This window comes from Dendropsophus ebraccatus, chromosome 9, assembly GCF_027789765.1.
Source record: "Dendropsophus ebraccatus isolate aDenEbr1 chromosome 9, aDenEbr1.pat, whole genome shotgun sequence".
NCBI lineage: Eukaryota > Metazoa > Chordata > Amphibia > Anura > Hylidae > Dendropsophus > Dendropsophus ebraccatus.
In genome coordinates this window covers 4,232,417-4,249,118 of record NC_091462.1, presented here as the reverse complement: position 1 = coordinate 4,249,118, position 16,702 = coordinate 4,232,417, and the positions used below count along the sequence as shown (strand labels likewise).

At 57.2% G+C, this 16,702-nt stretch overlaps 1 protein-coding gene across 1 annotated transcript in view; it reads right to left on the bottom strand.

The window, feature by feature from the left end:
* The window catches only part of CYP27C1 (cytochrome P450 family 27 subfamily C member 1), a 48,180-nt gene extending 32,230 nt beyond the window's left edge, over positions 1-15,950 (bottom strand). Inside the window, exon 1 of the mRNA XM_069984806.1 lies at positions 15,868-15,950. Coding sequence (XP_069840907.1) covers positions 15,868-15,870 — 3 coding nt within the window. The 5' untranslated portion in view covers positions 15,871-15,950. The remainder of the gene's footprint in view (positions 1-15,867) is intronic.
* Between the last annotated feature and the right edge of the window lie 752 nt (positions 15,951-16,702).

The following is a 16,702-nucleotide window of genomic DNA, read 5'->3' as shown; positions in this document are numbered from 1 at the left end:
CCTCAGTCTTGTCCTCCACCATCAGGGGGACAGGTTGTGTGTGTGACTTCTCTCCCCTGTCAGGAGAGAGATACGTGTGCTCTGCTGCTCTAGTTCCACAAGAAGTATTTCTGGCTGTGTTCTATTCTCAAGTCCTCCAGATTCTCATCTATTCTCCAGATCTGGGTGCCATTCTTTAGTCATTCCTCTCATCATCTCCTCTAATCATCAACAGCAAGTATTCATCTCAGTCTTATTCCGCCCAGCATCTTATCCTCAGTATCACTACTACTCCCATCATTCAGCACGCTATTATCACAGCCTATTGCAGCATAACCCATTACTCTGCTTTATTTAGGATTGCCTTATACCCGGTTGCATCCGGAGAGACTGTTACTACTAGTTACCACCGTTACAATAAATATACAACTACCGTTATTTCTGAACCTTGGCATTGGTGTGATAATTGGTGCCCTGACTAAGGACAACGAAGAATCGCATGCCCAGTATTCCCGCATGGTCAGGAGCCCGGTTCTCAGCTGTGTTGCCCTCGTGCCAAAACCGTGATAATCCTCTGCTCAGCAGCTGCTCCGGCTCCTGCCAGTAACTACACCTATCCAGGGCTGTATTAACAGCTGCTGCTGCCCTAGGCACTAAACCTGAAGACGCCCCATCTTCACGCACCTATTGGCGATACCAGACCTGACCAATACCACCATACCCCCCACCCCCGTGAAAAAGACACCAGATTTACTAGCAAGTCTGAACGGGAGGAGGGAAACTAAAAAAATAAAAACAAACATTTTTTTTTCCCGTCCCCCTGCCCCCTGGTGCTGCCCCCCTGCAAGGTGCTGCCCTAGGCACCGGACCACGGGTGCCTAGTGGTAAATACGGCCCTGCACCTATCAGCGGAGAGACCCCTAGGGGCTTGGACATCGCACTGGCGTCACGACCGTACCACCATTGGCTGAGCTGTAATCCAACCACTGACATAACATCATCCCGGTGGTTGGGCACCAGAAGTGGCGTCACAAACACACCGCATATATAATAATAACAGCGGCGGAGAGTGTAACATCCACTATATATCACTGGGTGAGGGGATCTGCCATAACATTAATACCCCCACCTAATATGTCACCCCTCCAGGGCCCGGACCCCACAGTGCTATGATGTGTCCCCCCTGATCCCGGACCCCACAGTGCTATGATGTGTCCCCTCTGAGCCCGGACCCCACAGTGCTATGATGTGTCCCCCCTGATACCAGACCCCACAGTGCTATGATGTGTCCCCCCTGAGCCCGGACCCCACAGTGCTATGATGTGTCCCCCTTCCAAGCCGGGACCCCCAATGCTATGATGTGTCCCCCCCTTTGATACCAGACCCCACAGTGCTATGATGTGTCCCCCCTGATACCAGACCCCACAGTGCTATGATGTGTCCCCCCTGAGCCCGGACCCCCCAGTACTATGATGTGTCCCCCCTGATACCAGACCCCCCAGTACTATGATGTGTCCCCCCTGATATCAGACCCCCCAGTACTATGATGTGTCCCCCTGATCCCGGACCCCACAGTGCTATAAGTGTCCCCCTGATCCTGGACCCCACAGTGCTATGATATGTCCCCCCTGATCCCGGACCCCACAGTGCTATGTGTCCCCCCTGATCCCGGACCCCACAGTGCTATGATGTGTCCCCCCTGATCCCATACCCCACAGTGCTATGATGTGTCCCCCCTGATCCCATACCCCACAGTGCTATGATGTGTCCCCCCTGATCTCATACCCCACAGTGCTATGATGTGTCCCCCCTGATCCCGGACCCCATAGTGCTATGATGTGTCCCCCCTGATCCCAGACCCCACAGTACTATGATGTGTCCCCCCTGATCCCGGACCCCACAGTGCTATGATGTATCCCCCCTGATCCCAGACCCCACAGTGCTATGATGTGTCCCCCCTGATCCCGGACCCCACAGTGCTATGATGTCCCCCCTGATCCCGGACCCCACAGTGCTATGATGTCCCCCCCCCTGAGCCCAGACCCCACAGTGCTATGATGTGTCCCCCCTGAGCCCGGACCCCACAGTGCTATGATGTGTCCCCCCTGAGCCCGGACCCCACAGTGCTATGATGTGTCCCCTCTGATCCCGGACCCCACAGTGCTATGATGTGTCCCCCCTGATCCCGGACCCCACAGTGCTATGATGTGTCCCCCCTGATCCCAGACCCCACAGTGCTATGATGTCCCCCCCCTGATCCCGGACCCCACAGTGCTATGATGTGTCCCCCCTGATCCCATACCCCACAGTGCTATGATGTCCCCCCCCGATCCCGGACCCCACAGTGCTATGATGTGTCCCCCCTGATCCCATACCCCACAGTGCTATGATGTCCCCCCCCTGATCCCGGACCCCACATTGCTATGATGTGTCCCCCCTGATCCCGGACCCCATAGTGCTATGATGTGTCCCCCCTGAGCCCGGACCCCACAGTGCTATGATGTGTCCCCCCTGAGCCCTGACCCCACAGTGCTATGATGTGTCCCCCCTGATCCCGGACACCACAGTGCTATGATGTGTCCCCCCTGATCCCGGACCCCACATTGCTATGATGTGTCCCCCCTGAGCCCGGACCCCACAGTGCTATGATGTGTCCCCCCTGAGCCCTGACCCCACAGTGCTATGATGTGTCCCCCCTGATCCCGGACCCCACAGTGCTATGATGTGTACTGCATGAGCCCGGACCCCACAGTGCTATGATGTCCCCCCCCCCTGAGCCCAGACCCCACAGTGCTATGATGTGTCCCCCCTGAGCCCAGACCCCACAGTGCTATGATGTGTCCCCTCTGAGCCCGGACCCCACAGTGCTATGATGTGTCCCCCCTGATACCAGACCCCACAGTGCTATGATGTGTCCCCCCTGATACCAGACCCCACAGTGCTATGATGTGTCCCCCATGAGCCCTGACCCCACAGTGCTATGATGTGTCCCCCCTGAGCCCGGACCCCACAGTGCTATGATGTGTCCCCCCTGATCCCGGACCCCACAGTGCTATGATGTGTCCCCCCTGAGCCCGGACCCCACAGTGCTATGATGTGTCCCCCCTGAGCCCGGACCCCACAGTGCTATGATGTGTCCCCCCTGATCCTGGACCCCACAGTGCTATGATGTGTCCCCCATGAGCTCTGACCCCACAGTGCTATGATGTGTCCCCCATGAGCCCTGACCCCACAGTGCTATGATGTGTCCCCCCTGAGCCCAGACCCCACAGTGTTATGATGTGTCCCCCCTGAGCCCAGACCCCACAGTGTTATGATGTGTCCCCCCTGAGCCCGGACCCCACAGTCAGGGGGGTATCTAGAAATGGCTGGGCCCCATAGCAAACTTTTAATTGGGGCCCCCCCCTCCTCTGACCGACCACTACGCCATCAACACACCCAGCTCTACACAGGTTCTGTACTACATATAAATTACAGTGCAGATATATTTAGTGACTCACAGGGGACGTCTTCTCTGATCACACTTGTTTCCTTTTCATTTTCTTCTCCATCCGTCCTGGGCCATTATGAGAACTTCTCCGAGCCACGAATCCATAGAATCTGCCAGACAGACATATTAGGCTCCTCGCTCTGGCACCATCCTCATCTTTCTACAAACTGCACATGTGTATTGGCCCCTTTAAGCCCTCTTTCAGTGGGTAGCCCTGATTATTTGTAGCATGTGTGTGTGTATATATATCCCTTATAGTATATGCCCCGCTCTGTGTAGACACCTTATAGATGGTCCCTTGTTCAGTCCTCCATATAGATGGCCCCATGTGCATCTCCTATAGTAGGGAGCCTCCCCCTCTGTGTGTCCCCTCTACCAGGGGTAGGCTCTCCAGCTGTTGCAAAACTACAACTCCCATCATGTGTGGACAGTCAAAGCTAAAGCTGTAGTTTTGCAATAGCTGGAGAGCCAAGGTTCCCTATCCGTGCCCTATAGTAAATGGTCCCCTCTGTGTAGTCCGCTATAGTAGATGCTCACCTCTGTGCATGCCCTATTGAATACACCACCCCAGTGTAGTTCCCCTTTTAGATGCCTCCTCTGTGTTGTCCTCCTTATAGATTGCCCCCCTTATAGATGACCCCTGTGTTGTCCCCCTTACAAATGGCCCCCTTGTGTTATCCATCCCCCATATAGATAGCCCCCTTATGTTGTCCATCCCCCATACAGATAGCCCCCAGTGTTATCCATCCCCCATACAGATAGATCCCAGTGTTGTCCATCCCCCATACAGATAGCCCCCAGTGTTATCTATCCCCCATACAGATAGCCCCCAGTGTTATCTATCCCCCATACAGATAGCCCCCAGTGTTGTCCATCCCCCATACAGATAGCCCCCAGTGTTGTTGTTACTCCCCCATATATATAGCCCCAGTGTTGTTGTTACTCCCCCATATATATAGCCCCCAGTGTTGTTGTTACTCCCCCATATATATAGCCCCCAGTGTTGTTGTTACTCCCCCATATATATAGCCCCCAGTGTTGTTGTTACTCCCCCATATATATAGCCCCCAGTGTTGTTGTTACTCCCCCATATATATAGCCCCCAGTGTTGTTGTTACTCCCCCATATATATAGCCCCCAGTGTTCCCCATTCATAAAAAGAAAAAAACAAAACAGAACCAAACCACACGCTCCCCCGTCGGTCGCTAGTCTCTTCTTCTCTCTTCCCGCCCGATGAGCAGCTTCCTGGTCGAGTCCTACGCATCGCTATCACTGAGCTCAGTGTGCGCGGCGGCGGCTTGGACTTCGGGTACAGGGAGTGGCGCACCAGGGGCCGGGCTGGCACTCTGGTGATCGCAAGCAAAACGCTGCTTGTGGTCACAAGACTGATTGACAGGACAGGAAGCCTATGGCTTCTCGCGCTGTCAATTAGAATACTGAACAACCAGGAGGCCTGCTCAGCCACCAGGTGCTGCAGGCGGTCAGCTCCGGGGGCCAAGGCCTCGGGCCCCCGGATTCTGGGGGCCCTGTAGCGGGCGCTGCAGCGGTAGTTCCGCCAGTGCCCACAGTGCTACGATGTGTCCCCTCTGATCCCGGACCCAACAGTGCTACGATGTGTCCCCTCTGATCCCGGACCCCACAGTGCTATGATGTGTCCCCCCTGATCCCGGACCCCACAGTGCTATGATGTGTCCCCCCTGATCCCGGACCCCACAGTGCTATGATGTGTCCCCCCTGATCCCGGACCCCACAGTGCTATGATGTGTCCCCTCTGATCCCGGACCCCACAGTGCTATGATGTCCCCCCTGAGCCCAGACCCCACAGTTTTTATGATGTGTCCCCCCTGATCCCGGACCCCACAGTGCTATGATGTGTCCCCCCTGAGCCCGGACTCCACAGTGCTATGATGTGTCCCCCCTGATCCCGGACCCCACAGTGCTATGATGTCCCCCCCCTGATCCCATACCCCACAGTGCTATGATGTCCCCCCCCGATCCCAAACCCCACAGTGCTATGATGTGTCCCCCCTGATCCCGGACCCCACAGTGCTATGATGTGTCCCCCCTGATCCCGGACCCCATAGTGCTATGATGTGTCCCCCCTGAGCCCGGACCCCACAGTGCTATGATGTGTCCCCCCTGATCCCGGACCCCACAGTGCTATGATGTGACCCCCCCTGAGCCCAGACCCCACATTGCTATGATGTGTCCCCCCTGAGCCCGGACCCCACAGTGCTATGATGTGTCCCCCCTGATCCTGGACACCACAGTGCTATGATGTGTCCCCCCTGATCCGGGACACCACAGTGCTATGATGTGTCCCCCCTGATCCCGGACACCACAGTGCTATGATGTGTCCCCCCTGATCCCGGACCCCACAGTGCTATGATGTGTCCCCCCTGAGCCCGGACCCCACAGTGCTATGATGTGTCCCCCCTGAGCCCTGACCCCACAGTGCTATGATGTGTCCCCCCTGATCCCGGACCCCACAGTGCTATGATGTGTCCCCCCTGATCCCGGACACCACAGTGCTATGATGTGTCCCCCCTGATCCTGGACCCCACAGTGCTATGATGTGTCCCCCCTGATCCCGGACACCACAGTGCTATGATGTGTCCCCCCTGATCCTGGACCCCACAGTGCTATGATGTGTCCCCCCTGATCCTGGACCCCACAGTGCTATGATGTGTCCCCCCCTGATCTCTGACCCCACAGTGCTATGATGTGTCCCCCCCCCCCCCTGATCTCGGACCCCACAGTGCTATGATGTGTCCCCCCTGATCCTGGACCCCACAGTGCTATGATGTGTCCCCCCTGATCCTGGACCCCACAGTGCTATGATGTGTCCCCCCTGATCCTAGACCCCACAGTGCTATGATGTGTCCCCCCCCTGATCTCGGACCCCACAGTGCTATGATGTGTCCCCCCTGATCCTGGACCCCACAGTGCTATGATGTGTCCCCCCTGATCCTGGACCCCACAGTGCTATGATGTGTCCCCCCTGATCCCGGACCCCACAGTGCTATGATGTGTCCCCCCCCCCTGATCTCGGACCCCACAGTTCTATGATGTGTCCCCCCTGATCCTAGACCCAACAGTGCTGTGATGTGTCCCCCCTGATCCCGGACCCCACAGTGCTATGATGTGTCCCCCCTGATCCCGGACCCCACAGTGCTATGATGTGTCCCCCCTGAGCCCGGACCCCACAGTGCTATGATGTGTCCCCCCTGATCCCGGACCCCACAGTGCTATGATGTGTCCCCCCTGAGCCCGGACCCCACAGTGCTATGATGTGTCCCCCCTGATCCCGGACCCCACAGTGCTATGATGTGTCCCCCCTGATCCTGGACCCCACAGTGCTATGATGTTTCCCCCCTGAGCCTGGACCCCACAGTGCTATGATGTGTCCCCCCTGATCCCGGACCCCACAGTGCTATGATGTGTCCCCCCTGATCCCGGACCCCACAGTGCTATGATGTCCCCCCCCTGATCCTGGACCCCACAGTGCTATGATGTGTCCCCTCTGATTCCGGACCCCACAGTGCTATGATGTGTCCCCCCTGATCCCGGACCCCACAGTGCTATGATGTGTCCCCCCTGATCCCGGACACCACAGTGCTATGATGTGTCCCCCCCTGATCCCGGACCCCACAGTGCTATGATGTCCCCCCCCCTGAGCCCAGACCCCACAGTGCTATGATGTGTCCCCCCTGAGCCCTGACCCCACAGTGCTACGATGTGTCCCCCCTGATCCCGGACCCCACAGTGCTATGATGTGTCCCCCCTGATCCCGGACCCCACAGTGCTATGATGTGTCCCCCCTGATCCCGGACCCCACAGTGCTATGATGTGTCCCCCCTGATCCCGGACCTTACAGTGCTATGATGTGTCCCCCCTGATCCCGGACCTTACAGTGCTATGATGTGTCCCCCCTGATCTCGGACCCCACAGTGCTATGATGTGTCCCCCCTGATCCTGGACCCCACAGTGCTATGATGTGTCCCCCCTGATCCCGAACCCCACAGTGCTATGATGTGTCCCCCCTGATCCCGGACCCCACAGTGCTATGATGTGTCCCCCCTGATCCTGGACACCACAGTGCTATGATGTGTCCCCCCTGATCCGGGACACCACAGTGCTATGATGTGTCCCCCCTGATCCCGGACACCACAGTGCTATGATGTGTCCCCCCTGATCCCGGACCCCACAGTGCTATGATGTGTACCCCCTGATCCTGGACCCCACAGTGCTATGATGTGTCCCCCCTGAGCCCGGACCCCACAGTGCTATGATGTGTCCCCCCTGAGCCCTGACCCCACAGTGCTATGATGTGTCCCCCCTGATCCCGGACCCCACAGTGCTATGATGTGTCCCCCCTGATCCCGGACACCACAGTGCTATGATGTGTCCCCCCTGATCCCGGACCCCACAGTGCTATGATGTGTCCCCCCTGATCCTGGACCCCACAGTGCTATGATGTGTCCCCCCTGATCCTGGACCCCACAGTGCTATGATGTGTCCCCCCCTGATCTCGGACCCCACAGTGCTATGATGTGTCCCCCCTGATCCTGGACCCCACAGTGCTATGATGTGTCCCCCCTGATCCTGGACCCCACAGTGCTATGATGTGTCCCCCCTGATCCTGGACCCCACAGTGCTATGATGTGTCCCCCCCCCCTGATCTCGGACCCCACAGTTCTATGATGTGTCCCCCCTGATCCTAGACCCAACAGTGCTGTGATGTGTCCCCCCTGATCCCGAACCCCACAGTGCTATGATGTGTCCCCCCTGATCCCGGACCCCACAGTGCTATGATGTGTCCCCCCTGAGCCCGGACCCCACAGTGCTATGATGTGTCCCCCCTGAGCCCGGACCCCACAGTGCTATGATGTGTCCCCCCTGAGCCCGGACCCCACAGTGCTATGATGTGTCCCCCCTGATCCCGGACCCCACAGTGCTATGATGTGTCCCCCCTGAGCCCGGACCCCACAGTGCTATGATGTGTCCCCCCTGAGCCCGGACCCCACAGTGCTATGATGTGTCCCCCCTGAGCCCGGACCCCACAGTGCTATGATGTGTCCCCCCTGATCCCGGACCCCACAGTGCTATGATGTGTCCCCCCTGATCCTGGACCCCACAGTGCTATGATGTTTCCCCCCTGAGCCTGGACCCCACAGTGCTATGATGTGTCCCCCCTGATCCCGGACCCCACAGTACTATGATGTGTACCCCCTGAGCCCGGACCCCACAGTACTATGATGTGTCCCCCCTCAGCCCAGACCCCACAGTACTATGATGTGTCCCCCCTGAGCCCAGACCCCACAGTGCTATGATGTCCCCCCTGATCCCGGACCCCACAGTGCTATGATGTGTCCCCCCTGATCCCGGACCCCACAGTGCTATGATGTGTCCCCCCTGATCCCGGACCCCACAGTGCTATGATGTGTCCCCCCTCAGCCCAGACCCCACAGTGCTATGATGTGTCCCCCCTGATCCCGGACCTTACAGTGCTATGATGTGTCCCCCCTGATCCTGGACCCCACAGTGCTATGATGTGTCCCCCCTGATCCCGGACCCCACAGTACTATGATGTGTCCCCCCTGATCCCGGACCCCACAGTGCTATGATGTGTCCCCCCTGATCTCGGACCCCACAGTGCTATGATGTCCCCCCCCCCTCTGATCCCGGACCCCACAGTGCTATGATGTGTCCCCCCTCAGCCCAGACCCCACAGTGCTATGATGTGTCCCCCCTGATCCCAGACCCCACAGTGCTATGATGTGTCCCCCCTGAGCCCAGACCCCACAGTGCTATGATGTGTCCCCCCTGATCCCGGACCCCACAGTGCTATGATGTGTCCCCCCTGAGCCCAGACCCCACAGTGCTATGATGTGTCCCCCCTGAGCCCAGACCCCACAGTGCTATGATGTGTCCCCTCTGATTCCGGACCCCACAGTGCTGTGATGTGTCCCCCCTGAGCCCGAACCCCACAGTGCTATGATGTGTCCCCCCTGATCCCGGACCCCACAGTGCTATGATGTGTCCCCCCTGATCCCGGACCCCACAGTGCTATGATGTGTCCCCCCTGATCCCGGACCCCACAGTGCTATGATGTGTCCCCCCTGATACCAGACCCCCCAGTACTATGATGTGTACCCCCTGAGCCCGGACCCCACAGTACTATGATGTGTCCCCCCTCAGCCCAGACCCCACAGTACTATGATGTGTCCCCCGTGATCCCGGACCCCACAGTGCTATGATGTGTCCCCCCTGATCCTGGACCCCACAGTGCTATGATGTGTCCCCCCTGATACCAGACCCCCCAGTACTATGATGTGTCCCCCCTGATCCCGGACCCCACAGTGCTATGATGTGTCCCCCCTGATACCAGACCCCACAGTGCTATGATGTGTCCCCCCTGATCCCGGACCCCACAGTGTTATGATGTGTCCCCCCTGATCCCATACCCCACAGTGCTATGATGTGTCCCCCCTGAGCCCGGACCCCACAGTGCTATGATGTGTCCCCCCTGATCCCGGACCCCACAGTACTATGATGTGTCCCCCCTGAGCCTGGACCCCACAGTGCTATGATGTGTCCCCCCTGAGCCCCGACCCCACAGTGCTATGATGTGTCCCCCCTGATCCCGGACCCCACAGTGCTATGATGTGTCCCCCCTGATCCCGGACCCCACAGTGCTATGATGTGTCCCCCCTGAGCCCAGACCCCACAGTGCTATGATGTGTCCCCCGTGATCCCAGACCCCACAGTGCTATGATGTGTCCCCCCTGATCCTGGACCCCACAGTGCTATGATGTGTCCCCCCTGATACCAGACCCCCCAGTACTATGATGTGTCCCCCCTGATCCCGGACCCCACAGTGCTATGATGTGTCCCCCCTGATCCCGGACCCCACAGTGCTATGATGTGTCCCCCCTGATACCAGACCCCCCAGTACTATGATGTGTACCCCCTGAGCCCGGACCCCACAGTACTATGATGTGTCCCCCCTCAGCCCAGACCCCACAGTACTATGATGTGTCCCCCCTGAGCCCGGACCCCAGTGATGATTGATTGGATTGAATTCTGAGGTATCTGGGGTAATATCCGCTGCCATTAGGGGGGGAGTTTGGTGTGTACAATGGTTAGGTAGGTGGTCAGTATCTCAGTAACATCCACATGATGCCAGGACACATCATTTTCCAGCAGAACATTGCCCATCACACTGCCCCTGCCATCTTGTCTTCTTCCCATAATGCATCCTGGTGCCATCTCCTCCCCAGGTAAGTGACGTACCCGGCCGTCCACATGATGGAGAACGTGATCCATCACACCAGATGCCGCCTTCTTACATTGTTCCAGGTCTGATGCCCATTGTAGACACTATAATGAGTGGACAGGGGCCCCATACATGTCCTGTGTGATGTGACCGCTCTGCGGGGCCCCATACATGTCCTGGGTGATCTGACCGCTCTGCGGGGCCCCATACATGTCCTGTGTGATGTGACCGCTCTGCGGGGCCCCATACATGTCCTGTGTGATGTGACCGCTCTGCGGGGCCCCATACATGTCCTGGGTGATCTGACCGCTCTGCGGAGCCCCATACATGTCCTGTGTGATGTGACCGCTCTTCGGGGCCCCATACATGCCCTGTGTGATCTGACCGCTCTGCGGAGCCCCATACATGTCCTGTGTGATGTGACCGCTCTGCGGGCCCCATACATGTCCTGTGTGATGTGACCGCTCTGCGGGGCCCCATGCATGTCCTGTGTGATGTGACCGCTCTGCGGACCCCATACATGTCCTGTGTGATGTGACCGCTCTGCGGGGCCCCATGCATGTCCTGTGTGATGTGACCGCTCTGCGGACCCCATACATGTCCTGTGTGATGTGACCGCTCTGCGGAGCCCCATACATGTCCTGTGTGATGTGACCGCTCTTCGGGGCCCCATACATGCCCTGTGTGATCTGACCGCTCTGCGGAGCCCCATACATGTCCTGTGTGATGTGACCGCTCTGCGGGCCCCATACATGTCCTGTGTGATGTGACCGCTCTGCGGACCCCATACATGTCCTGTGTGATGTGACCGCTCTGCGGGGCCCCATGCATGTCCTGTGTGATGTGACCGCTCTGCGGACCCCATACATGTCCTGTGTGATGTGACCGCTCTGCGGACCCCATACATGTCCTGTGTGATGTGACCGCTCTGCGGGGCCCCATGCATGTCCTGTGTGATGTGACCGCTCTGCGGAGCCCCATACATGTCCTGTGTGATGTGACCGCTCTGCGGGGCCCCATACATGTGCTGTGTGATGTGACCGCTCTGCGGGGCCCCATACATGTCCTGTGTGATGTGACCGCTCTGCGGGGCCCCATGCATGTCCTGTGTGATGTGACCGCTCTGCGGGGCCCCATGCATGTCCTGTGTGATGTGACCGCTCTGCGGACCCCATACATGTCCTGTGTGATGTGACCGCTCTGCGGAGCCCCATACATGTCCTGTGTGATGTGACCGCTCTGCGGGGCCCCATACATGTGCTGTGTGATGTGACCGCTCTGCGGGGCCCCATACATGTCCTGTGTGATGTGACCGCTCTGCAGGGCCCCATACATGTCCTGTGTGATGTGACCGCTCTGCGGGGCCCCATACATGTCCTGTGTGATGTGACCGCTCTGCGGGGCCCCATACATGTCCTGTGTGATGTGACTGCTCTGCGGACCCCATACATGTCCTGTGTGATCTGACCGCTCTGCGGGGCCCCATACATGTCTTGTGCGATGTGACCGCTCTGCGGGGCCCCATACATGTCCTGTGTGATGTGACCGCTCTGCGGACCCCATGCATGTCCTGTGTGATGTGACCGCTCTGCGGACCCCATACATGTCCTGTGTGATGTGACCGCTCTGCGGGGCCCCATGCATGTCCTGTGTGATGTGACCGCTCTGCGGACCCCATACATGTCCTGTGTGATGTGACCGCTCTGCGGGGCCCCATACATGTCCTGTGTGATGTGACTGCTCTGCGGACCCCATACATGTCCTGTGTGATGTGACTGCTCTGCGGACCCCATACATGTGCTGTGTGATGTGACCGCTCTGCGGACCCCATACATGTCCTGTGTGATGTGACTGCTCTGCGGGGCCCCATACATGTCCTGTGTGATGTGACTGCTCTGCGGACCCCATACATGTCCTGTGTGATGTGACTGCTCTGCGGACCCCATACATGTCCTGTGTGATCTGATCGCTCTGCGGGCCCCATACATGTCCTGTGTGATCTGACCGCTCTGCGGGCCCCATACATGTCCTGTGTGATCTGACCGCTCTGCGGACCCCATACATGTCCTGTGTGATGTGACTGCTCTGCGGACCCCATACATGTCCTGTGTGATGTGACTGCTCTGCGGACCCCATACATGTCCTGTGTGATGTGACCGCTCTGCAGGGCCCCATGCATGTCCTGTGTGATGTGACTGCTCTGCGGACCCCATACATGTCCTGTGTGATGTGACTGCTCTGCGGACCCCATACATGTCCTGTGTGATGTGACTGCTTTGCGGACCCCATACATGTCCTGTGTGATGTGACCGCTCTGTGGGGCCCATACATGTCCTGTGTGATGTGACTGCTCTGCGGACCCCATACATGTCCTGGGTGATGTGACTGCTCTGCGGACCCCATACATGTCCTGTGTGATGTGACCGCTCTGCAGGGCCCCATGCATGTCCTGTGTGATGTGACCGCTCTGCGGACCCCATACATGTCCTGGGTGATGTGACTGCTCTGCGGACCCCATACATGTCCTGTGTGATGTGACTGCTTTGCGGACCCCATACATGTCCTGTGTGATGTGACCGCTCTGTGGACCCCATGCATGTCCTGTGTGATGTGACTGCTTTGCGGACCCCATACATGTCCTGTGTGATGTGACCGCTCTGTGGGGCCCATACATGTCCTGTGTGATGTGACTGCTCTGCAGACCCCATACATGTCCTGGGTGATGTGACTGCTCTGCGGACCCCATACATGTCCTGTGTGATGTGACCGCTCTGCGGGGCCCCATACATGTCCTGTGTGATCTGACCGCTCTGCGGGGCCCCATACATGTCCTGTGTGATGTGACCGCTCTGCGGACCCCATACATGTCCTGTGTGATGTGACCGCTCTGTGGGGCCCATACATGTCCTGTGTGATGTGACCGCTCTGTGGGGCCCATACATGTCCTGTGTGATGTGACTGCTCTGCAGACCCCATACATGTCCTGGGTGATGTGACTGCTCTGCGGACCCCATACATGTCCTGTGTGATGTGACCGCTCTGCGGGGCCCCATACATGTCCTGTGTGATCTGACCGCTCTGCGGGGCCCCATGCATGTCATGTGCAATCCAGCTCCTTTCTATCATAGTCAGCAGGAGGCTTTGCAGCAGTTTGCTTTACAGCTTCTGTGGGATCAGACAAGACAGGTTAGCCTCCACCATACACATAAGTCAGCCTTCGACCCTCATGGTCTTGTGCCGATCCCCGGTCGTCCTTTCTTGGACACTGTTAGTCGGCTTTGACCCCTACTAACTGGGAACCCCACAAGATCGGCCGCGCTGGAGATGCTCGGACCCAGTCATCATTATCGGCCCTGGTCAATCGCCCATTTTTCTGTCTCGAACATAAACTTCTCCTAATATATCCCCCCCCCCCCTGACAGCGGCCATTGTCACCCCATCATCCATATTATCACTTACCCTGTTTATAAACCATCTGAACTAGGACAATAGGATAATACTGAAGCCTTCCCGTACTTATCAGCTGCTGTATGTCCTGCAGGAAGTGGTGTATTCTCTCCAGTCTGACACAGGGCTCTCTGCTGCCACCTCTGTCCATGTCAGGAACTGTCCAGAGCAGCAACAAATCTCCATAGAAAACCTCTCCTGCTCTGGACAGTTCCTGACATGGACAGAGGTGGCAGCAGAGAGCACTGTGTCAGACTGGAGAGAATACACCACTTCCTGCAGGGCATACAGCAGCTGATAAGTAATAGACAACTGGAGATTTACTAATACAAGTAAATTACAAATCTATATAACTTTCTTACAGCCCTTTAATCAGGACCAGAAACCCAAAACAGCGCCACTCTTGTCCTCAGTCTGTGTTGCAGCTCAGCTCCACTTCTGTGTGGGCACATTCATTCACGCCGGGGGTTTGGGTTGTCACGGAAACTGTATGGCGCCAAGTGAGTGCCCATGAGTGACAACAGGGAACATAACACAGAGCTGGGTCCGTCCATGACTACTCTGAGGTGTAATACCCCACACAACCTGAGGACAGGGGTGGCACTGTCAGCTGTCCGTCTAGTCCTGGATTAGCCTTTATTGGTCCCAGACGCAGCCTATTTATTCGACCCTGTTGCTCGTTTGAGTCGGTCTCAGTAAATGGCGGCCATGGTTTCCCTCCTGGCTCCCAGGATCTTGTGTTGTCCGGCCGGATCAGACGCCTCATGCCCTTTACTTGTTTCTCAGATGTCAGGGCCTGAATAGAGCAGCTGGGATGGGCGGTCTCCCCTGTTGTGCGGCAGGATCTGCCCCCTGATCAGCGCCGGATCTGCTTCTCATCCAGACTGGACGTCACCGCGTGATTCATGGGATTTGGCAGGAGGTGAAATACTTCAGCTATTTGTCATCCGTCTTGTCGTGTCCGGCTACGGGGATATGGCTGCCGACAGATCCCGGAGATGGGAGGAAAGTCACATCCACGGACTTGCTGTGGCCTCAGGCTCCACGGCGCCGTAAAGTGAGACGCTGTAAATGTGCGATATCTGTACATAGGCGCGGTTATTATCACAAGGTTGCGGTGTAACAGCAGCATCACATGATGGACATGTAACTACAGCGTCACATAACGGACATTTAACCACAGCGTCACATGACGGACATGTAACTACAGCGTCACATAACAGACGTTTAACCACAGCGTCACATGACGGGCATGTAACTACAGCGACACACGACGGACATGTAACTACAGCGTCACATTACGAACGTGTAACTACAGCGTCACATAACGGACGTTTAACCACAGCGTCACACGACGGACGTGTAATCGCAGCTTCATGTGACGGACGTGTAACCACAGCATCACGTGATAGACATGTAGCTACAGCGACACATAACGGACGTGTAACTACAGCGTCACATAACGGACATGTAACTGCAGCATCACGTGATGAACATGTAACTGCAGCATCACACGACGGACGTGTATTTGCAGCTGCAGGTGACGGACATGTAACCACAGCATCACCGCAGCGTCACTTGATGGACGTGAAACCACAGCGCTACGTGACGGACGTGTAAATGCAGCCTCACATGACGGACATGTAGCATCATGTGACGTGCATCCTGTCACCATCACTCCATTGCTCGTCTCTGCTGAACCTTCTAGAATATGAAGATGTGATAGCCTCGCTGTATACCGGTGACGTCTCTGTTTACACTGCACCCGCCATCTAACGTGCTTGTTACCCATAGCAACCAATTACAATGCAGCTTCATTCCATAACTGTGGAAAATAAAACGCTGTGATCTGATTGGTCATTGCTGTCCATCAGTAAGCCTGCCCTTGTTACCCATAGCAACCAAAGCTCAGCTGTGTTGTGGTAAAGAGAAAGCTGAACCGTGATTGGATGTTATCAAAGCAATGAGATGCCTACGAGAACGTTCTCATCAGGGGAAGATGATGCCGAAACGTCTCACAGCTTCCCCAGATAAGGTCATGGCGGCTGATCACACAGGACATGGCAGCTCGCTGTGTAAGGGCCCCGCAGAGCGGTCAGATCACACAGGACATGGCAGCTCGCTGTGTAAGGGCCCCGCAGAGCGGTCAGATCACACAGGACATGGCAGCTCGCTGTGTATGAGCCCCGCAGAGTGGTCAGATCACACAGGACATGGCAGCTCGCTGTGTATGGGCCCCACAGAGCGGTCAGATCACACAGGACATGGCAGTTTTGCTGTGTAGGGGCCCTGCAGAGCTGTCAGATCACACAGGACATGGCAGCTCGCTGTGTAAGGGCCCCGCAGAGCGGTCAGATCACACAGGACATGGCAGCTCGCTGTGTAAGGGCCCCGCAGAGCGGTCAGATCACACAGGACATGGCAGCTCGCTGTGTAAGGGCCCCGCAGAGCGGTCAGATCACACAGGACATGGCAGCTCGCTGTGTATGAGCCCCGCAGAGCGGTCA